This window comes from Musca autumnalis, unplaced genomic scaffold, assembly GCF_047663935.1.
Source record: "Musca autumnalis isolate F117 unplaced genomic scaffold, ASM4766393v1 scaffold_4, whole genome shotgun sequence".
NCBI classification, from domain to species: Eukaryota; Metazoa; Arthropoda; class Insecta; order Diptera; family Muscidae; genus Musca; species Musca autumnalis.
In genome coordinates this window covers 187029675-187054690 of record NW_027411977.1, presented here as the reverse complement: position 1 = coordinate 187054690, position 25016 = coordinate 187029675, and the positions used below count along the sequence as shown (strand labels likewise).

Genomic DNA, 25016 nt, shown 5'->3' with positions numbered 1-25016 from the left:
ATTAAACCATTTCCGTCTGTCTGTCTGCCCGTCCGTCCGTCTGTCTGTTGAAATCATGATACAGCTCGTAATTTTAAAAATAGAGAGTCAATATTTGGTACAGAAGTTTTTATTACTTTCAGGATGTTGGTATTGAAAATGGTCCACGGTCCACGTTTTGATATAGCCCCCATAGAACCGTACCTCCCGATTTTCGGTATTTTTAAGGTTTTAGCTTCATTATCCTACCAAATGGCTGACATTTGGTATTTAGTTATCGTTGGGTGTATAAAACTTTCCAACTGAAATTTGATGGTATAAGTCGACGCATTCATATAGCCCTCATAGAACGGTACCTCCCGACATTCGGTATTTTGGAGGTTTTAGCTTCATTATCCCACCAAAGTGGCCAAAATTTGGTATTTAGTTATCGTTGGGTGTATAGAACTTTTCACCTGAAATTTGTTGGTATAGGTTCACGCCTTCATATAGCCCCCATAGAACGCTACCTCCCGATATTCGGTATTTTGAAGGTTTTATCTTCATTATCCCACCAAAATGGCTGAAATTTGGTATTTAGTTATCGTTGGATGTATAGAACTTTCCACCTGAAATTTGTTGGTATAGGTTCACGCCTTCATATAGCCCCCATAGAACGGTACCTCCCGATATTCGGTATTTTTTTTAAGGTTTTAGCTTCATATCCCACCAAAATGGTTGAAATTTGTTAATTAGTCTTCGTTGAGGATATAAAACGTTTGTTGGTATATGTAAGTCCACGCCTTTATATAGCCCCATTTCCGACTGAAATTTGTCGGTATAGGTGCACGTTTCGATATAGCCTCCTAGAACAATACATCCTGATTTTCGTAATTCTGAAGGTTGTGACGTCAATATCCCACAGAAATGACTGAAATTGGTATTTGGTCTTCTTCATAAACGAAAGGAAACTAATTGTTCCATTTTACTTCAATACAATTCGTGGTGGAGGGTATAACAAGTTCGCCCAGGCCGAACTTAACGCCGTTCTTACCTGCTTTCTGTTGAAAAATATTGCACAGTTTTCTGACAAAGGCCGCCTACGAAATACGGTTTTTACTAAAGCAGTTTGCGGTGCCCACTATAGCTCGAAAACGAATAAACCGATGAGCATATGTTTTTTTGTAGGATCATTAAGAACCTAATAATCTTGTACCTAAGCGAAACTGAATTAAAAATATCAATTTTTAAAAATATGTGAACTGTCAAAGTCAATGTTTCGATTTTTCGCCATAAATCCGTCAATTTTCTACTAAACTTTTTTAGAAGATTTTGTTTTTGAATGGTCAAACCTTGAACTACTTTCGGATTTTTTTTTTTTTTGTTGAAAAATATTGCATAGCGTTCTGACAAAAAGTTAACTAAAAAATGTATAGTTTTTGGCCATAAAAACGTCCAATTTTTTTTGTTGAAGTCTCTCGTTTAAGGACAAGCTTTTTATAGCTCTGTTCCTTTACATGCAAGAATCTTTATTTTAGACACCGTACAATTCGTATGGGAGCAGTTTACAACGTTTACTACTTTTGCCGATTTTACTATTTTCAAAAGTAAAGGAACATAATTCCTCGAAAACATATAAAGACCGGATCATTCGTTTTCGAGCTACAGTGGACACCGCTTTCAAATATGTTATTTCGAGAAAGCCGCATTTAAAACTTCAAAGTTACATACAAATCACAATGAATTTTTGCTTTCTACCGCAAATTTTTGTCCGATTGACTCGAAATTTTTTTGCAATTCTATTCATTCTATTCTAGGAAAATATTGTAGCAGTAAAAATCCTCTACAACATATGCTTTAGTCCTATTTCGATAGGACTTGCCGTTTCCAAGCAAAATCCTGAAAACCTAAAATAAACCTAAAAATATGACCTTTGACCGCGATTTACTTTAAAATCCCTCCATCGATTTTTTCTTGTTTCTGCATTTTTCTCATCTATGTAAATTGCTGTTTTAGAATCCGAAAAAACTTCCCATGTGTAAGCGGGTTTTATTTAAAGTTAGTTAAGGTGCACCCTGCATGGCATTGTTTTATAAGGAGGATATACAGTCAGTCTTCTATATCTCAAAAATGGTAAAACCTAGGAAAGAGTCATAAAGCTCAATCTTGAAGAGAATTTTCACTGCTATAACACTTTCGCTAATCTCATTTCGATAGTTCCAAGCAAAATCGTGAAAATCAAAAAACCCTAAAAATGCGAGCTTTGACCGCGATCTATGAACATTGTAGTTCCAGAATCCACAAAAACTTCCCAGGTGTAAGCACCTTTCATTTAAGTTTGGTTAGGGGCAACGTGTAACTTCGTATTTGAAAAGAACATACGCTTTCGAACCAATTTGACAATTTTTTAGGCCAAAATTTAAAAATTACGATTTTATGGTCTAAAATAACGATTTATCACGTGAACAAAAATTGCATAAAATAAAATATTAAACAAAATAAAATATTTTGACCCAAATTTCACGAAAGGCTTTAAGTGAAAAAGTGTTACAAGCTTGATTTTATGAGCTTTTTAACGTTCTTAGCAATTTCACCTTCTAATTATATCAGGTGAAATTTTTCTTTTAGGATTGTTAATAGGTGAAAATTTTCCTTGAAAAGGTTACGAGATAAAATGGGAATTGTATATATCGCGTTGTGAAAAAATTATAAGTTCAGCGTTCTTACTTATACCCTCTTTAAGAGGCCAGTCAGTCAGTCAGTTTTAAATGAAAGTTTTTATCGATTTCCGACTATCGAACAACCAAAATGTACGTGGATGACCAACAAACATGGACGGTCACACTGTCAAGCAAGAGATATTTGAGCAAAGCTGTCATTTAAAACTGGCAATGTGTGCCCAGCATTATCTTGCATGGCAAAAATGCATATTGAGTTTGATGTGCGATGCTGTAGAAGTATATTACAAGCTCCGCAATTCATTTTAGAGCTGTATTTGTATACCTTTATCGTGACCAGTCAGTGAAATTCCGTTATTCTATCCTTTCCTGATTGTAAATATAACTTCAAAGGTCATTGCAGGAGTGCAGAAATCAACATTAATTGATACTTCTCTCTCTTGCTTGTGAAGCACGCAGACATGTCCGTATTTTGTAAACAAAGTACAGGTCGCACTTACTATCCGATTCCGATTCGCACTTACTATACGATTTATATATGTTTTCGGCCAAATACATGTTTGATCCACGAAACGCTTTTGACAGAACTTGGTCTGGAAATAAATGTGCCAAATTATATCGAAATCGGTTCAGATTTGGATATAGTAGGGTGGTTTTAAAAAATCGATGTCGGATTTTTATAGGCGGCACCGCCCTAATATGTTTAGTTTTGTTAGATTTTAAGATTGCCAAAGTTTGAGCACAATTGGAAGATGTTAACACGTGACACTGGGGCCTCAAAGTTTCCAAAGTAATTTGTATGGGGAATGTCAATGGATAACATTGTATCGGACCGTATACCTGAAACAATTATAGTTGCCTCATATGTGGATCGACAGGACTCTAGCATAAATGCCTACTGGAAACTGCTGTTATACAGACGCCTCGATGCTAGGTAGGAGAACGCTACTGAGATTTTTCATTGAAGAATCAGAGATCAAAATCTCTCTTTGTCTTTGTCTACAAGACCAACGTCCTTACGGACATTAAAAATGTAGACTTGAGTAGGATAAAATGTCCTTACAGCTCACCTGGGTTTTAACAGCTCACCGAGGGTCACTAGGAAACATTTTGGCCTAGGCAACACGCATTGTCGCTAGGCATCATTTGACATTTTTTTTTGGAAAGTTTGACAGTTTTTAGCCTAAGCGCACTCAGGACAATTTGACATACGACCATGCGTTCGATTGTTTACATTGACTTGATCGAGGCACATCCAAAACATGGTTTGGGAAGGCTTTTGCAGCATCTTTTGCGATGGCTGGTATTTTTTGGGTTCATAGGCATAGTTCCATGATTCGTCATCTAGATCCATCTTATAAACGTCTTTTGAAGCATACTTACTTAGCTGGCTCATTACAGAACATTTGTTCCATAGGCCGAACTAAGAAAAGATCTCCAATTCTCTCTGTTTATTGCTTCGCTTTCTGGAATACCGCGCCTTTTCATCTCTTCATCCACTTGTTTGCGCCATATATTCCTTGGCTTGCCAATTCTGCGTGCACCGCCAAGTGGCCCGTATTTATACGCCTTTTTAGCGGGTTCATCATCGCTCATTCTTATGATATGGCCTAGCCAACGCAATCGTTGCATCTCGATACGTTTAACTATATTGATGTCGTTGTATAGCAGATACAGATCGTGGTTCATGCTACGTCGATATTTACCTTCAACGCAGATTGCCCGTAGATCTTTCGAAGAATTTTTCTCTCAAACACGCCAAGCACTGCCTTATCTGCTTGCGCAAGTACACATGTGAAGCGTTATTTTTGTTTGACGAGTTGTGGCTTTGTTTTTAAAGTGCTTACTTAAGCCAAAGTAGCATCTGATGTCGTTTGTTGTGTTTACGGTGGTCCCGAGGTATACGAAGTCGGTTACTACCTCAAAATTATAGGAACCAACTTCAACAGTTGGTCCGATCTCAATGGACGCATTGCGCGTCGACACCATCAGCTTGGTCTTCTCGCCGTTTACCGCCAGACCCACTTTAGCAGATTCTCCTCGAGCTTCATAAAGGTATCGGTTACTTATTTTACTGATCGTCCCATGATGTCTATATTATCAGCATAAGCAAGTAACATGTGGCTATTGGTGTAGATTGTGCCACTTCTTTTGACGTTTGCCTCTCGTATAACCTTTTCTAGCAGGATGTTTAAAAGATCACACGAAAGGCTGTCTCCTTGACTGAAACCTCTTTTGGTAGAAAACTATTCGGAGAGGTTCTTTCCTATTTTAACTGAAGATCTTGTGTCAGTTAGAGTCACTTTACAAAGCCGAATGAGCTTTGCGGGGATACCAAATTCAGACATTGCTTGGAATACCTTTGAACGTAGCGGGCTGTCGAAGGCTGCTTTATAATCGACAAAAAGGTGGTATGTGTCGATCTGCATCTCTTGGGTCTTCTCCAGGATTTGCGGCAGGGTAAATATCTGGTATCAGTTACCAGATTACCTTGCTGGTCTCTACAGGAGGATGTGCCAGTTCCAAAGCCATCAGTTTGATGTTTCACTCTTTGGTAGAATTTTCGCACTTCATTCCGTCTCCTGTACATCTCGATTTGTTCACACTCCCGTTTTTTCATCTCTCTCTTTTTCCTGCGGAAAAGACGTTTCTCCTCTCTCCTTTTCTCCCGATACCTCTCTCGTGCGCTACGCGTTGCTACATATTGTAGAGTATCCCTATATGCCCCATTTTTCTCTTCGGTAGCAGCACGACACTCCTGGTCATACCATGGATTCCTTGGTGGGGGTCTCTGATATCCAAGTACTGATTTTGCGGCTGTTTGTATGGAGTGGGCAATGTTTTGCCATTGTCCTGATATGTTAGCGGGACGAGGAGTGCTTTGATTAAGCAGTTGGGCCAGTTGAGTGGAATATGCTGTGACTATCTGTTGTGATTGCAGCTTACCGATGTCCAACTTCCGTGTTGTGTCTGTTCGCACTTTGTTTGCTACGTTTAATCTGGTACGTTCCTTTGCTGCAACAAGGTAGTGGTCCAAGTCTATGTTTGCACCTCGGAACGAGCGTACATCCAACACGATTGATGCATGTCTTCCATCTATCACAACGTGATCAATTTGATTTCTTGTTCTTTGATCTGGCGATAGCCAGGTGCCCTTATGAATATCGAGATGCTTAAATCTGGTACTGCTAACTACCATGTTTCTTGCAGCTGCAAAGTCTATCAGCCTCATACCATTGTCAGATGTTTCACTGTAGAGACTGAATTTGCCGACTGTTGGGCCAAAGATATTCTCCTCTCCAATTTTGGCGTTAAAATCGCCTAGTATAATTTTAATGACAGGACTTTAAATGCCTACTTTTTTCAACCAAATCGAAAATTACAAAAAATATGATTTTAATGGCGTAAGTACGTTTTCCTGCCATCATTTGAAGGGTATCACCTTAGCGACCTATATCAGTTACAATTTCCTGTGACACAAAATAAAATATATTTTCAGAACTTCTCACCCAACATCCTTGGTCAGTCAAAAAACAAGCACACGTAAAATCTAAAAAAAATAACAACGAAAACACACACACATACAGGAAGAAAGACAAATAAGTTTTGAATCTTTGCCAACATAAACATATAAGTTTTGAAGTTTTTCTTGTGCCGTAGATTATGAGGTGATTTTTATTATGGTGGATATGAACTAAAATATAAGCGAGACAAAAAAATTATGCTCGATAGCTAGAAAAGAATCATAAGAATCCATAATGAATCATAAGAATGCGGTGCACGCATATGGAACAAAGGCATGTTTTTGTCCCTTGGTGTTCATATATTTCTTGTGGACAGTAATTTGGGAGCAAAGTAAAAACAGGACATACAGTGAGGTAGGATTGAGAAAAAGGGGACATTGCTAATGATGTGTGAAATACGAAAAAAATGTATCTTTCTCTAAGAAATTGAGAATTTAGGTTTTTTTATGTCTGGTCGCCGGTTTGGGCTCAGAGTGTGCAGTAGTTTTAGTTTCTTTGCGAATTGACATGATGAGCCTGAAGTAAAGTAACACCTTTTACAACGAAAGCACTTTGATAAGTGGACCTGTGGTGAATAAGGTGTCTCTTTGCCAAAAATGCACTCTACTGTCATATATGATAACACAACGTAACACTATCCAAGTGCTCTGAGACTATGACCTAATCTATTAATATTGTTTTCAAACAATCTAAACACGTTTTGAATTTCTTTCGATTTGTGCTTCTTTTGTTTCATAATCCAGTCTGTGTGTCCCATAACTTCATGATGTAAAGTAATATTCTGAGGTACACCAACACCAACACAAAAGTATACATTACAATACCCGGGTGTGATTTACAAATTTAACTAACAAACAATGATTACAAGTTGGTGTTATTCGAAGAAGGGCAGCAGTGATATAAACATTAGGTTGGTTAGTTTCCCAAATACCCTCAGCTTACAACTTAAGAAAAAAGAATAACAGGAGTAGTGGACATAAATGTCCTATGAACAGATTACTAATTATACCCTCAGCTTTTAGGCTAAAGTGGGTATACGAGTATACACTTTCATATGGCCAAAATGTTCCTCATCGAAATAATGATTTTAAACGCTAAGTACATATGTTTGGACGAAATTCGTTTCAGACAATTTGGAGTCGATTTTGCCATGTCCGTCTGGCTAGCTGAAGCACACGATTACTCTCGAATCGATAAACTGATTCGTTCCAAAATTCGACCCAAGTAATATTTCGCCCAAACTTTAATCAAGTTCGAAGGCCCACGCCATCGGATACCTTCCATACAAAATTATTTTTTTTCGCAAAAAATTGTGCGCACCATAACTCTCGAAGGGAGTAACAGATTCAGTCCATACTTTGCACATCGTAATATTTCTACAAGCCATAGATCAGGTTCGCATATGTAAAATATCGGAACACTTTGGGTAACTCCCACACAAAATTTCGGAAAGTGCAGTCCTATTGCGAGAGTAAAATTTTTTCCAGGGGCAAGTTCATACTTCGTTAGAAAATAGTCCCAAATAGTCTGAAAATAGTCCGCTGGTGCTCAGGACAGCTTTCGAATCGGTGCGTCCAAACTGTGCATATCGTAATATTTCTCCAAACTGATTCTAGTGTAGCATCAGATTTGGTCCAAATTTTGGATCTCGTAATATTTTGCCAGGGCCGAACTTTTTGTATTCAACAAATAGCAACGAACAATTAGTTTTCTTTCGTCTATGAAAGTACTAAGCTCTTCCTTAAGACTTATTCTTTGGAGGAGCGATTCTGTTAATCGATTACACGGTGCACCGAAATTTTGTGGCAGAGATAATTCCTTTCGGGGATGAAAGCCCTCGGTGAGTATATTAAGAAGGTCGAAGGAAAGATCCGCCGTGTGTCGAACTTCCGAGTTATGACTTGATGAAGTTACTGCTGATGGCCCTGTAAGGCATCTGAAATTAGTGTTGTATCTTTGTTAACTGTTGTTTTAGCTTATTTATGATGACATGTGTTCAGTCAAATTGAATGTGGATTATTTTCGTAGAGCATTTTGACCTTCTAACTCGCTTCCTTCAATGTCCTTTTCGTCCCTTATTTTAGGAACCGCTATAAAATTTTAGGTACGGCTCTTATCAACAACTATTTTGTCTCGTTTCATGGTCATTTTTGACATTTACCCTGTTTTGGCTCAGAAAAAACTATGTTTTGTGTTTTTGTACAATGTAGTGCAAACACCGGGTAAATGCACAAAAGGACCAATAAAACGAGACAAAATCGATTAGTTGTCAATGAGAGCAGTACCTTAAATTTTCAGAGCGACATTTTTGCAGAACATATCAAAGCTGAAAAACGTCATCTTGTGGTACTTTTATAGCGGTTCTTAAAATAAGGGACGAAAAGGACATTGAAGGAAGCGAGTTAGAAGGTCGAGATGCTCTACGAAAATTATCCTCATTCGATTTGACTGAACACATGTCATCTCACAAATAAGCTGAAGCAACAGTTAAGAAAGATGTAAATAACATATGCCTTATAGGGTCTTCAGCAAAAAATTCATCACGTCATACCTCGGAAGTTCGACTCACGGAGTATCTGTCCTTCGGGATTCTTAATATATTAACAAAGAGCTTTCATCCCCAAAAGGAATTATCTCTGCCCCAAAATTTCGGTTCACAGTGTTATAATCGCTTTTCGGTTGTTAATGAAAAATCGAAAGTCGACTATTGGAACACTCTTAAAGTATCGATTAACCGAAAAAAAATCGAGTTCTAACTTTTAGACGAAAACCGATTATTGCTTTTCACTAAGTATCGCTAATAATAATCAGTTTATATTGATAATTTTCTGCGTGCTGGTTTTTCTGCCCATTGAGATTCTTAAATATCAAGTTACACCCAATTCTGAATAAAAATGTAGCAAATTCCCTTTAAAGAGTTTGCATGGGGGTAATCGATGTTCTCTCAATAACATGAACAAATATTTACAATTCTTCTAATTGAGCTTTTGTATCCCTTGACAACACACAATACCAAATTACAGCAATCTTAGTTCGAAAATTTTACAAAAGAAAAAAAAAAACATTTTGTAACTCCAACGAAGACTAAATATCAAATTTAACCCATTTCCGTTTCATAATGACGCTGACCGTTGTATGGGAACAATACGACGGCGTGTAATGGGAAGTTTTATAACCCCAACGGAGACTAAATACCAAATTTCAGCCATTTCAGTGGGATATTGGGGCCACAATCTTCAAAATACGGAAAATCGGGAGGTACTCGAAAGTAGCAATCTGCTTGCATTGTCTTCGATTTAGTCAATAACACTGTGCAACAAAATTCTATTTTTTTTTTTCAAAATGGTGGGAAAAGCTGATTAGATTATGAAAGTATGTAGAGCTAAAAATATGAGACACGTGTATCGGCGTTTTTAAAGTTTACACCGGAAAGTAACCAAAGTAGGCGGGGCAAATTCCTCCCATTTCTATTTTTTTTTCGAAATATTCGAGTTAAGATATCTTGGAATCCTTGCACTTATATATCTTCGGTAACTTTACAGAGGAGGATGTGGGGAATATTTTTGGAAACAATCTTAACACTCATGCGGTTCATAAAAGTGGTCTTTTTGGTCCTTTTATTGAAAATCTTTCAAAAACTTCTCTAAGATGTAATCATATAAAATCCAAATATTCTACTAAATTGTTCGCCATAAAATCTTACTATAGGTTTCAGAATACACCAAATCTGATAATCTTATTTAATCGCCAGGAATCTCTAAAAATGAAAAACGTCAAAGACAAAAATATTCTTCGTAAAATTTTACTATGGATCGCCAAAGGAATGAAATGTATGTTTACATTGTATATCATGCAAATATCAGTATCAGTTTTGCCGAAAACATGAAAACATTTCCCAATTTTTTATGAAATTTTTTTCTTTCTTTTTTCGAGTTGATACATGAAAGTAATATGAAACTTGGTTCTAGGTGAAAAGTGTCAAAAGAAGAAAAATTCTACACAAAATTTCAGTGTGAGTTTCAGAATAAACCATATATCTAGGTATACAATTTTCTTAAGAAAATTAGATTACAAATTTATATATTTTGGAATGAAATTATTATACCCTATACCACAATGTGGAAAAGGGTATTATAAGTTTGTTTTGGTAAAAATTCATGTAACACCGCGAAATATTCGTCGGAGACCCCCAATGTGGTATACCAATCTTCATATCTCGACGAGATAAAGCGATTGTGAGATGTGTGTCCGTCCGTCTGTCCATTATAAATTGTAAACACGCTCCAGGCCGCAATTATGGACCGATCGTCACGAAATTTTGTATGATGATCGTGAAATATTTAGCGGGTGAAATGGACCAAAAACATAATATTTATCCAATTTTCTAGCGGCTCTGTAGGTCTCAATAATAGTCCGATTAACGCGTAATTTTAAATAAGGTAAGAGTATATCACAAAGGAGAAGCTTGCATTTTGAGATGGCGATCGGATAATATTTAGAGGGTTAAATGGACCAAAACTTTTGTGTGAAAATTTTTAATATACAGCTTATATCTTAATTCCTGGAAGTGACATTCCGGACAAGTGAGATATACTTGAAAGTGGAACGCTTGACCTTTCAATTGATGCCAATTATGTTGGTGTGCATGATCAGATAACAGACTTACAGCCTAATATATTCCGTTATTTGTTTGTAGTGTAATAATAAACGCGCTAGAAGTCGCAATTATATATCAATAGTCAGGAAATTTTGCACCGGGTAAGAGTATAGGTCGAAAAAGATGCCTACAATTTTGAATGATGATCTGATATTCTTTAGCGGTTGAAATGGACCATTACTTTTGTATGAAAAATATAGAAAATTTTATTTTTGGCCGATATTTTAATTCCTTAAGGACATATATATTTCGCAAAGTAGCCTACATATGGAAAAAAACTACTGACCTTTCCTCTGATGTAAATTGCAATAAAGTGTTTGCTAGATAACGGGCCTACTGTTTAATATATAATGGGTTCTGTGTAGAGAACCACATTTTTATCCCATGCTACTTATTGTTTATGTAACACCATGAAATATTCGTCCTAGACCCCTTATTTGGTATGCCGAAATTCATATCTCGACGAGATAAAGCGATTTAGCGATGTGTGCCCGTCCATTAAAAATTGTAAACAAGCTTAAGGCCGCAATTATGGACCGATTGTAACGAATTTTTTAAGGAGGTTGCGTTCGGGCCATAATTGAAATGATTAGTTTTTGGTGATGATCGTGAAATGTTCAGGGGATGAAATGGACCAAAAACAGAATTTTAAACAATTTTGTAGCGGCTTTCTATGTCAAAATAATAACCCGCAACATTTTAAACAAAGTTTGAGTTTATGGTGAAGAAGAAGCGTACAAACCAACGTGAAGATCAGATAATACTTAGCGGGTTAAATAGACTGAAACTTTTGTGTGAAATTGGTAAAAATTTCAATAACGTAGCGGTTAAACAACGGAAGTAGTAGTACTACATAAGTGGGTTTCTTTACATTTTAGTTTGTGTGAACAAAATTTTCCTTTCCTGCTACAAAAATGTCTTTGTCATGCTAGATAACTTTTTGGTTTTGGTCATAAGTGTTATACATTACATCTCTGATATTTGATAATTCAATTTTCACAATCATTGAAAAGAAGTTCCGTGGAGATCGATTGTCCAGGGATAGTGGTATAGGGTATCCTATGGTCGGCTCCATCCGACTATAGACTTTTCTTACTTGTTTTTTATATTGTTTTCAGTTCATAAAAATAAGAAAAAGTGTGCTACTTGTCTGTCACTTTTTCGAAAGACATGGGCCACTTTTTTCAGAAATAGAAACGAAGTTGACACGAACAATTCAATCAATAGGTCGTCATTGCGTTAAATATGAATCAACGATGTTTTTGTTTGTCGTTGAGTGTGTTGTTGTGTACTAGTATCGCTTTTTTGTGACTACCGCAAATCAAAAAATTGCCACCGCTTGCAGGTCACTGACGTGAACCTTATATTGTGACTCATTAATTTCGATAGCTATCACACCATCAGCTATTTTAATTTAGTCACCGTAGGCTTTACAGCCTTTGGACCATTATGTTAGGAAGCATGTACATGCCCACCAAACACATAATATCGCTGCTAACTGGACCACATGCAGAATCTTAAACAAAATTTTCCAAAGGATCTTCAAACATTCCTTAAAGAGCACTTTGGCCAAAATTTTGAACTTTTGTGAGCGAGGTACCCAAAATGTTTTCCGATATAAATCCTCTTGGTTATTGAAGAATGTTTAGAAGAATTTTCACGATGGAAGAAATTTCGGCTAATTGTACTCGTACACTCAACTCATGAGTTATCAAGCTCATAAGTAATTTTATTGGTACTAGAAGGCTTATTTACAGTATCTCAGGAAGTATGTACTTGGCCCCGAAAAGAAATGTTACTGTCGGAAAAGGGGCATTTGGGGGTGACGTACCGAAAAGAGAGGACCGATATGCCCCACCTTCGAATTTAAATTATTATTAAGCTCACATTTTTGGACCAAATCGGTTGAACAGAACCGATGGTTATCGTGCTCTACAGCTATTATACATGATGCCATAAGGGTTTTTACAACTTTCGGGCTATTTTCTCAGTAAATATGGAATTGGCCTAAAAATTCTTGTACCGTCGTAAGGGGGGGTATACAGCGTATACAATTGTTACAACAAAAATCGAAGCGAATCGCAATTTTGTGTACGAAAAAAACGATTTTTTTCAAAAAAAAAAAAAAAAAAAAAAAATCAAAGTGGTTTGGATTGAATGTTATTTTAGGCATTAGTAGGCAAAATTTTATTCATTCTCACTACAAGGAATCGTTTTTCAGAAAAAATGCCAAAAAGTCATAACCCTAGTATATACCGTCGTTAGTCCAAAGGCTGAGGGTATAAAAAATTCTAAGAGCAAAACATAGTGATGTCTGGATTATGTATAATCCGGACTGTTTAGTGTCCGGATTATCAAGACTACCCTGTATATTTTCGATCAAAATACAATTGTAAGTCGATATATCCATGCCCGTATGTCACACAGCTTGCAATATTTAGGATAGAGCCTTATAATTTGGTATAGAAGTTTCTATTGCTCGTAGAACGTTTGGTATTGAAAATGGACTACATCGGCCCACGTTTTAATACAGTCCCCATAGAACGATACCTCCTGGTTTTGGGAATTTCAATGTTTTTAGCCTTATTATCACAACGAAATGGCTGAAATTTCGTATTTGGACCTCGTTGGGAGCATTAAATTTTCCCTCAGAAATTTGTTGCTATACATAAATTTTTTGATTTAGCCCCAATAGAACCGTACCTACCGATTTTCGGTATTTCAAGGTTTTAGCATTTCAAGCGTTAGTATTTAGTCTTCGCTGGGAGCATTAAACATCCTGGTTTTGGGTATTTCAATGTTTTTAGCCTTATTACCACACCGAAATGGCTGAAATTTCGTATTTGGACCTCGTTGAGAGTATTAAACTTTCCCCCATTAAATTTTAAGTATTAAGGACTTTAACCGATGAGGGATTTGACCCAGTCTGTTATGCAGACGACGTTATAATACTTCTGAGGGTAAGAATCCAAACTTGCTATGCAGAAGAGCTGAATCAGCCCTAAAACTAGCGTACAACTGGGCTAGACCAAGAGGTCTTAATGTAAACCCGGAAAAAACGGAAATATGTCTGTTTACTAGGAAAACAAAACTGGGACACTTTGAAGAACCAGTTTTCCTAAACAAGACGATCAATATTTCCAATAAAGTCAAATATCTGGGAGTAATTCTGGATAGGAAACTTAAATGGAAAGGCCATATTCAAGAAAGAGCCAATAAAGCTCATAGATGTTGGTCAACCTGTAGAAGGGCTATAGGCGCCAAGTGGGGTCTTAATCCTAAGATGACACACTGGCTATACAAAAGCGTAGTTAGACCTATTCTAACATACGCTTCAGTAGTCTGGTGGACAGCTATGGATAAAAAGTGTAATATTAAAATACTACAGAAAGTCCAACGAATGTGCTGTCTAAGTGTAAGCGGCGCAATGAGGACAACATCAACGAGGGCATTAGAAACTATTCTATATATACACCCAATAGAAATCCAGATAAGGTATGAAGCGGCTGTAGCAGCTATTCGACTTAAAGCGATGGACGAGTGGATCAGTAAGGACCACGTAACATACCATCAACATACCATCATTAATTCCAGACAGAGACTCGTGGATCGGCGGAAATCTAGCACAAATGCCGACTGGAAACTGTTGTTATACAGACGGCTCAATGCTAGGTGCGAGAACGGGACTGGGTCTCTTTATTGAAGAACCAGAGACCGAAATATCTCTTCGTTTCCCGGATCACAATACGGTCCATCAAGCGGAGATCCGAGCGATCACAGAGTGTCTGAACTGGCTTAATGCCAACACGAGGCCAACTACTGTAAACGTCCTTACGGACAGTAAAACTGCAATCAAATCAATAACATCCAAGACAGTAAAATCACAAACAGTCTTGGATTGTATAAATTCGATCAACAGCTATACTCAGCATGGCACGGTGCGTATAATATGGGTACCGGGACATGCGGGGAATAGAGGTAATGAGATTGCAAATTCTCTGGCAAAAAAGGGAAGGGAATTAGCAACCGTAAACTTGGCGAACGCAAAGCCACTAAATGCGTCTCGGCTAGAGTTAAAAAATTGGGCAAAAAATGCCCACTCATCCCTATGGAATAGAGAGGAATTAGGGAAAACCACAAAAATCCTATGGGGAGACCCAAATGAGGAAAAAACTAAAAACCTATTACTTCGCAAACATCAGATCCCAGTTTTTAGGGAACGACACAATACCAGATCTTAATCAGGTAATTGTAGACGACCTAAAACAATCACGGGATTTTGTTAAGGGAACAGAGTTCCTTAATTAATTTATAGTAGAGTCCCCTTCTTCATGGCTTATGTGTATGTCCACCAGGACATGTGGCGAGTACTCGCCCCTCTTTTCAACCTAACCTAACCTAACCTAAACTTTCCCCCAGAAATTTGTTGCTATACTTCAATTTTTCGATTTAGCCCCAATAGAACCGTACCTACCGATTTTCGGCATTTCAAGGTTTTAGCATTTATTATCATTCCGAAATGGCTAAAATTTTGTATTTAGTCTTCGCTGGGAGCATTAAACATTCCTCCAGAAATTTGTCACTATAGGTCTACGTTTTGATATAGCCCCCATAAGACATCCTGATATTCGGTATTTTGAAAGTTCTGACCTCAATACCACATCAGAATGGCTGAAATTTTACATTTAGTCTTCATTGGGAGCATTAAATTTTCCCCTAGAAATTTGCCGCCATAGGTCTACGTTTCGCTATAGCCCCCATAAAACGGTATCTCCCGATTTTTGATATTTTCAAAGTTTTAGTCGAAACGGCTGAAATTTAGTATTCACTCTTCGCTTTACTTTCTACAGAGAATTGTCGGTATAGATCAGTGATGGCCACCAACAACTTTCCTATGGCCGCGGGCATACGACACACATGTACACTCTAAACACATTCGTTCGGTTAATGCTTTGTTTACGTTTGAACTCACACTAGCGCAAGTAATAATCTGCAAATGTGTGTTTTTGGCCATCACTGGTATAGATCCATGATAGCCTCCATGTAATGTTATCGCCGATTGTTTGTATTTCGTGGGTTCTTTGCCACTGTTTCTGACCGAAAGGTGGACACAAAAGTTTTAATCGAAAATTTGTTGATACACGGCAATGTTTTGGTAGGGACACCGTGGCGGAAGAGCTTAGTACTTTCATAAACTAAAGGAAAGTAATTATTCCATTTTACTTTAATACAACTCGTGGCGGAGGGTATAAAAGGTTCGGTCCGGTTGTATTTAACACGTTTTTACTGAATTTAATTTTACGCGTTCTTCTACTGAACCAGCTAAAACCTAGGCACCAATGGGACTACTTTGGTCCGCTGCGCTTGTACTTATTAATTCAACTTAATATATGGCAATTCTTACTTCATTATAAAATGCCCTTGCATAGTTTTAGGCGTTAAAACATCTAATGGTTCACTATAGTTTAATTTTCTTTCTTAAATCGAAGTTCCACTCTATTAAACCATATTTTAAATATAATAGCAGTAGTAGTAGTAGCACTAGTTATTGTGGTTGATGTATTTGAAATTTGCCGCAGGATTATTTACACAATGGGAATTCTAAAAACCCACATTGACATGCACACAGACACTCTCTCACTCACTCGCCACACACGTTATTCACATTATTATTATTCAAGTGCTTTCTATAGAGAAACAATAAACTATTGTTGTTTTATGTGATTTTATGTGTAAACAACACGCACTTGTTTTTTTGTTGTGTTGTTGGTGTGGATAGGACTCTTACAAGTGTGTGTGTGTGTGCGAATAAGTGTGTGAGTTTATCGTTTAACAATATCATATTACCAACACCAGCTTGCCAACAGCAGCCAACGGGAGTAAAAACAGCAACAACAACATTAAAAAACAGGACACACAACTGCGACGCTTTATTATCCTGGGACAGGATAACACTAACACTGTCACACACACATTCATAGACATGTACTTGTAATAATACAAATTATAAATCTCCTTCTCCCGGTCTTTGGCTTGGCGACTCAAGAGAATTAAGAAAAAAAAAAAAAAAAACAGAAAACACTGCACAAACTTAGAACATTTTGAAAGAATCTTAATGGTCCTACATGCCGGGGGTCAAGTGTACTTATTTTATGAGAATATGAATGTTATGGAATGCCAATACATGTGCGTGTTTTTTGTACTTTAAATACTAGGAAATATAATAAAAAATGTATATAGTATAAAAAAATCTGGAATAGGACAGAAATTATCACAAACCAGGCAACTCTTTGGAAGTTTATAGTCTGAACTACAAATCACAAAGCTTTCAACGTGTTCATTGTCAGCGACGTCTATACATTTAGTATTAATAGTGCAGTAGAAGCGACAGCAACAGCAGCAGCAACACAAAAACATCAATTTCTGTAGGCCTTGAAACAGAAAGCCGGGCCACCACCAGCTAGCCAGCCAGTCATACACACAGCCAGCCATCCAGCCGGCCGGCCAGCCCTCCAGTCATTCACCGATACCGATACCAGCTTGCTTGTTGGCCAACATTGCGAGACACATTTTGGCAATATGTCACATTTTCAAAGGCGACGACGACAGTTTGGCGAACCTTGTGATTGTCTAAAGCCGCTGATACGTATTTTTGGTGTAATGGCAGCTTTTGGTAAGTATTATCAGAATTCTTTAAAATATGAAATTGTTTTAATGCCTTTTATCTTAAATTGTAAACAATTTGTCAAATGTTCTTCAAAACGAGTGAAATCGTTTAATGTTTTAAAGAATTAATTAATGGGGAAAATCTTTGGTAACACTATGCAACACTGAAAATGCAAACAACTTCTAGTAATCATTTTTGAAAGTAGATATTAAGACTACAAAAACCCTAGTATGGTCCAGATCCAGTTCATATTTTATGGCCTCATCTAAACCGGACTATAACTACAGTTTTTAGCATTTATCGGGCATTTATCTCAGAAACTATTAGGAATTTGTATTTGCTATCGTTGGCAATATTCCTTAATACAGATTATTTGGATTTCTATTCTTTAGGAGTTGTCTTTTAACGGTATAAAATGTATTTTGGATATCACCAAAGGCAAACCAGATGTAACAAAATATACTTACCATGAACTTTTTTCGCAATACCCTGAAAAACACAAAACTGCTTGCATCCTCAATCATATATTTGATACAAATGCCAGCTTTTGGGATATGATAGATCTTCGCTAAACTCACAACTTTCCTTTTAACGGGTTTTTGTAGCAATTGTAGTTTTCAAGAAAATCTGCGGTGGCAAAGCCGCCCTGGTGGCACAGCCGCCCTGGTGGCACAGCCGCCCCATTTTACCATACAAATGTATACTTTTTAACCGTAAGTAAAAACATCTTCAAAAGATCAACTCCCGATTTATGTCGTATAAAATTTGAGCTGTATCAGATATATATTGATACTGTCTAGGTCCTGCCATGTTACTATCAAATGATATCCCCACTGAAAATCAGTTTAGTTCCCGCAGAGCTGGAACGCAATTGCAAATGGTCAAACACATACATATGTATGTATATCGAAAAAGTATGATATTCAAAATTGGAAAGAAACAAGTAAGAAAGTATCAGTCAGCTGTACCCTCAGCCATTGACCAAAAACAAAAAAGGAAACACAAGTTTAAACAGCGAGTTTGAACCAAGTTTGGAAAAAATTGTTGAAAAATTTGAGAGTTATCCTTCATACTAGCAGTTAAAGCATGTGCCGGTAGGGTGTCATGGACTTACTCCGAAAAAAAATTGTACCGTTGTAATAGGAATCGTGAAAACAACTCTCTGCAAAAAAAATCAAATAGATCCGAGACGAGTCCTCAAAGTCCACTTTTCCCAAATTTTGTGTGGGAGGTCCCCGAAGGACTGGACCGACTGGACTAGGTGCAAAGTTTGGACCAATCATAAACTCCCTGCGAGAGTTATCTTCAGGATTTGGCATTTTAGATGATGCCGTCAGGGCTTCTTGGAGTTTTTAGGTCAGTATCTCAGGAAGTATGGACTGCTGAAACTATCGGAGAGAAGCTCCTAAACTTCGTTTATGGTGTGTGGTAGGTACACGAAGGAGTAGATTGATATGGTCCATATTCAAACCGATCTATATCCGGAAGGAGTAATACGATTTGCAAAGTTTGGACCAAATCGATTGCGCCCTTTTGTGGGGGAGTTACCCGAAAGAATGGCACATTTAGCCTAAAGGCTGAGGGTATCAAAAGCAAGAAGTAGGAGGTACTGATAAGAAGAAAACCATCGATTATGAAACGAATGGGGGCGTTACGATACTACTTTGCTTCAACTGTGCGTCGCAAAATATGTTATTTGCTTAATAAATATATCTTAGTCCTTAATTACAGTTGCACAATTGTCAGTTTATGGGACAGAGATTCGAGGAAAATAGAAGCACTTTGCCTTTCAGTAGCCTCTTTCTTCGACAAACTGACAATTATTGAAAGTACAATTGTCTGATGGGCATCTGCGTCAAAGACAGCGTTGCCGACAGTTTTTAATTGGAAATCGTCAAAAAAATCGTCAAATCGTCAACAATATTTGAAAAATCGTCAAAAAATCGTCAACATGGTCCAAAACTCGGTTTGGTTACCTTTTAATGCGATTTTTCGCTGATATTTTTGTGCATGAGACTGACAACATAAGATATACAACCCACAGCAATAAATCTAACCCAATATAACTTAAATACTGCTATAAAAGCAGCTTTCAGAAGATGATAGTTTTCATATGATTATCGAGTTTGAAGTAATGCAGCATGGTAAAGCTGGGTACACATTGTCATTTTAAATGGTAGCTTAGCTCAAATATCGCTTGCTTGACAGACCGTCCATGTTTGTCCGTACACGTACATTTTGGTTGTTGGGCAATCGAAAATCTATAAAAATTGTCATTCAAAACTGACAGCTTAAAGAGGTCATTTGTAGGAAGTTAATAAAGCTGGAATCATATTTTTCTATAACAAAAAATATAATTAATATTTTATCTCGAAAACTTTTTTAGCTCATGTAATTTGAATTTGGGCCAAAAACTATGAAATACCTGTGCCTAGATATGCCAGATATGTGCCTAAATATAGCCAATCCGTCTGGAAATTGCTATAAAACATTAAAAAAGCTCAAAAATCGAGTTTGGAACATTGCATGCCTTAAAATCTTTCGTGAAACTTTGGTCAAAATGTAGTTATCGTCTTTTATTTCATGCATTTCTGGCTTACGTGAAAAATCGTCGTTTTGGACCATAAAATCGTCAAATCGTCATTCTTCAATTTTGGGCCAAAAAATCGTCAAAATGACGATAAATCAGCAAATTCGGCAACACTGATCAGAAGGCATATATACCGTCAGTGTAGCAATCTAACGTGTAGCTCAACGTCAGACAGTGCATACTGCCATCAGCCAACCCATACCAACCATCATATCGTGTAACTGGATTCATCTTCTAGACACATCCGTAAGGACATCCGAAGACACATCTCCTGCAGACAGGATGACATCCCAACTGACATCGACAGAGAGTCACTGTCTGCCTCACTAGGAACCATTCATATCCAAACAGTCCAGCAAGCTGTAAACGGATATTATTTACTTATTTATTTATTTATTAAACGTCTATGGGTCAATGTCCTTACAGACTGCGATAATTAATTACACTTGACTATATAAGAAGTAAAAAAGCGTTCATACCCTCCACCATAAAATATTCTGAACTAAAATGGAATAATTAGTTTTCATTCCTGTCCGCAACATTAAGTGTGTACGTTAAAATGTCAGATAATGTACATAAAATGTTTCATTCGGTAAGCCCTTTTTTATGGTGCCTATATCTAGCTATGTATGTTGACAATTTTTGGTGGGCTTAAAAATGGGTAGGTACCGTCATATAGGGGTTATAATAAAACATGGACCTATGTTGACAGTTTTTGATGGGAGCCTTTAATGTCAAATAACTCCAAATTCGGTTAAAAATTGTAGCTAGAATCCTCAAAATACCGAAAATCGGTACATAACGTGGGAACTTCAAATGTCATGAATTTAAATTAACAATTTTTGTTGGCTTTTAAATTTCAAATTACAGAAAGTTCGTCCAAAAAATAAAGCTAAGGTACGGAAAATCGGGAGGTTTGTTTTGGGGCTATACCAAAACATGGACCTACGTTCGGTTAAACATTTTAAGTAAAATCCTCAAAGTACCGAAAATCGGGAAGTATCGTTATATTGGGGCTATGTTGAAAATTGTTGATGCAGATGTGTGGTGACAATACAACCTTCAAATGATTAAAATTACAGTTAGTTCGGTTAAAAATTTTAGCAAAAATTGCCAGTTACTGAAAATTGGGAGGTACCGTTATAAGGGAGCTATATCTGAATATGGACATATGTTGACAATTTTTTATGGAGAGGTGTTGTGACCACTAAGAATTTCAAATGTCAAATGTTCAAATTACAGATAATTCGGTTAAAACTTGTAGGTAAAATTCTCAAAATAACGAAAATCCGTTATACGGGGATACCGAAATCCGTTATACTGAGGTACCGTTATATGGGGCTATACCAAACATGGACCTACGTTCATAATTATTTCGAATATAAGTTTTTTGGTCACTAAGAACCCTAAATATCAAAGCTAAATCGATTTGAAAATGTAGCTAAACACGTCAAAATACCGTAAATCGTGGGGTACCGTTATATGGGGTTATACCAAAACGTGGACCGATATGGCCCATCATCGAACTTGACCTGCCTGCAAACAAAAGACGCATTTTTCCAAAATTTAAGCGTCCTATCTCCATTTTTGTGGATGCTAGAGTGATTACAACAGACGGACGGACGTGCACAGATCGACTCAGAATTTCACCCTGATCAAGAATATATATACTTTATAGGGTTGCAAATGAGTATTTCACTGCGTTACAAACGGAAAAACAAACTTAATATACCCTCCATACTATGGTGGAGGGTATAAAAATGCATAACAAGTAGAAATACAAAAATTAGTATGATCTTACTTTAAATATTGTTTTAAGAAAGCTTTAAATAGATCTCATGGAAGATTGAAGTCAACAATTTATATTCTATTCAAAAACCATATTAACCAAACCATTTCCAACAACAACATCATCCAGCGGTCTCGGATGTTTAGAGACCCTTCCTAGGGGGATATCAAGCCAGGATAATCTAAGTTGTTGAAGACATTTGCAGATACAGACAGATGATTTCTTTTTTATACCCTCCACCATAGTATGGAGGGTATATTAAGTCCGTTTTTCCGTTTGCAGCGCATTGAAATAATCATATAAAGAATATATATTCTTGATCAGGATAAAATTCTAAGTCGATTTACCCATGTCCGTCTGCTGTAATCACTCTAGCGTCCACAATAATTGAGCTAGAACGCTATATTTTTGCACCCTAGTGTATTTTTGTCAAAGGCAGGTCTAGTTCAAAGATGGGCTATATCGGCCCAGATTTTGGTATAGCCCCCACATAACGGTTCCCCTCGATTTTCGGAAATTTGAGGTTTTTAGCTACAAATTTTTACCGAATAGCTATAATATGACGTTTATGGTACTTAGGGATCACGAAACTTCTCCACCAAAAATCGACAACATAAGTCCATGTTTTGGTATAGCCCCCATATAACGGTACTTCTCAATTTCCGGACAGAACTACCTGCAATTTAACATTTGAGGTTCACAGCGGTTACAAAATATCTCTACCAAAAATTGTGAACATATATTCATGTTTCGGTATAGCCCAAATATAATAATATCTCCCGACTTTCGGTGTTTTAAGGGTTTGAGCAAATTTTTGAGACCAAACTACCTATACTTTGACGTTTGAGGTTCCCAGAGGTCAAAAAACATCTCCACCATAAATTTTCAACAAAATTGTCACGGTACCTTCCGATTTTCGTTGTTTTTTGGGGATTTTAGCTAAAATTTTTAACCGAACTAGCTGTAATTTGCCATTTGAGGTTCTCAGCGCTCACAAAACGTATCCACCAATAATTGTCAACATAGGTTCATGTTTTGGTATTGACCCCATATAACGGTCCCTTCATATTATATGTATTTCGAGAATTTTAACTATTTTTTTAACGAACTACATGTTATTTGACGTTTGAAGTTCCCACTGGTCACAAAACTTTAATATAGGCCCATGTTTTGGTATAGCCTCTATATAACGGTACCTCCCAATTATATTTTTTTTGAGAATTTCAACTTCTTTTTGGCCGAACTACCTGTTATTCTCTACCAAAAAATGTCAACATAGGTCCACGATTTTCGTTGTTTTGAGGATTTTAGCTACAATTTTTAACCAAACTTTTGAGATTCTCAGTGGTCACAAAATCTCTGCACCAAAAATTGTAAACATAGGTCCACACTTTGATATAGCCCCCATAGAATGCTGGCGCCCGATTGAAGATAATTTGTGATACATTTTCTGACCTTATATAGGCATTTGGGTTTCAGTGGTCGCATAATATCTGTATTTGAAATTGTGGACAGGAAGGAAAATTAGCTAATATGTATTTCGTGGTGAAGGGTATAAAAAATATGGCACGACTGAACTTAACGATTATTCTCGAAGTGAGAACCGATTTGTTTCCTACTATGTACATCGTAATATTTCAACCAGACATAGATCAGATTCAAATTTGGATGTCCATTCCTTCGGGCACCAACCACACAAAATTTCAAAAATTTAAAACCTGCGGCGTGACGGTACAAGTTTTTCAGGGGCAAGTCCATATATACCCGAAAGCTGTAAAAACCCCTACGTTAACAATGTGTATTGGTTGGTGCGCAAGTTATGTAAATTAAAACACATTCATATTTTTAATATTCAATTTGAACTTTATTTTTTCTTAAAACTTTACAAACAGACGATTTCAACTCCAAACTAGAACTGACTGTAATTAGAGAAAGATCAATGCTTAAATCGAATTTCTTATAACTAGGAATAGCGGTTTTAAGATAAAGAGAGATTAATTACAAAAACAAATATGTTTTGGAATGTAGTGAAAGAGGTAATTAAAAGTACTGATGATAAATGAAATTGAAAGCAACATAAATAATAAGTTATAAAAAAGGAATATTTGATGAATTATGATAACATTGAATGAAGTACAATGAATGACAAAATTGACAACAAATTATTATTGAAATTCATAACTCGCACGAAAACTTTCGAAATAATGGTTTTAGCTGGCGCTTACGATAACTCTCTAACGGTTCAACCGATTTGATTTAAAATTTGGCCACCGTAATATTTTGTCCAAACTTAGATCAAGTTCGAAGATGGGCCATATCGGTTTACACCTTCGGTTTACTTCCACCCAAAAAAGTTTAAAATGTTCGCTAAGATGTTGCTCACGTTATCTCCCAAAGGGAGTAACTGATTTGGTCTAAACTTTGCACATAGCAACACTTCTTATAAAAAATATATCATTATTGCAACTGTACATTTTTGGGCGGGGCAAGTCCATATTTCTTAAGATAATAGACAAAACGCTGCAAAAAACCCGGATGAAAAAATTAGAGATCAGAACGATAACTTATAGTAGGATTACATATAAGCGGATTTCATACACCTACTAGGTTACAAATGTCAATTTCATTGGGTATACGTCCAATAAACCCTCATAAAGAAGGTTAACCCTGCCAAAAGTTATAATATATACAGCCTATTTCAAAATATCCGATTTAAGCGAAACTTCTTCCAAATATACGTCAAAAAGGTTCAACATTTTGCTTAAGTGCAGTTTAAAGACTGCCTAAAGATAGTTTTAAAAATTTTACCGAAGGTACTCTTGGTGATCCTGTTTTCAGTAATATAATTCATGCTTCCTGCCATAATGGCTCAATAGCTTTAATTCCTAAGGCGACCATCTAATTTTGCTTGTGGGTGTGATAAATAAGAAGGGAATAATTCCAAAAATAAGATCCACTTTCAAATTTGTCATGTTGGTGAATTCCTTCAGGTATATACAAAATCTCGATATTTTTATCGGCAAGTTCAAACGTGCAAACAGAACTAAACAATTCTGAGAACCCCTTTAAATACATTATTCTTGGGGAAGAGGGAGGTGGTGTATTCGATATCTCCATAAAAGTCTCATTTCACTCTGGCAGGGTATATCTCTG

General features: G+C 36.8%; 1 protein-coding gene across 2 annotated transcripts in view; it reads left to right on the top strand.

Annotated features, from left to right (window-relative positions):
* The window catches only part of LOC141402243 (uncharacterized), a 52242-nt gene that overhangs the window by 3042 nt on the left and 24184 nt on the right, over positions 1-25016 (top strand). Inside the window, exon 2 of one of the 2 annotated variants that reach the window (XM_073983136.1) lies at positions 17033-17490. In XM_073983136.1, coding sequence (XP_073839237.1) covers positions 17397-17490 — 94 coding nt within the window. In that variant the 5' untranslated portion in view covers positions 17033-17396. Of the gene's footprint in view, positions 1-14044; positions 17491-25016 lie in introns of those variants that run through there. The other variant, XM_073983135.1, reaches the window with a different exon arrangement.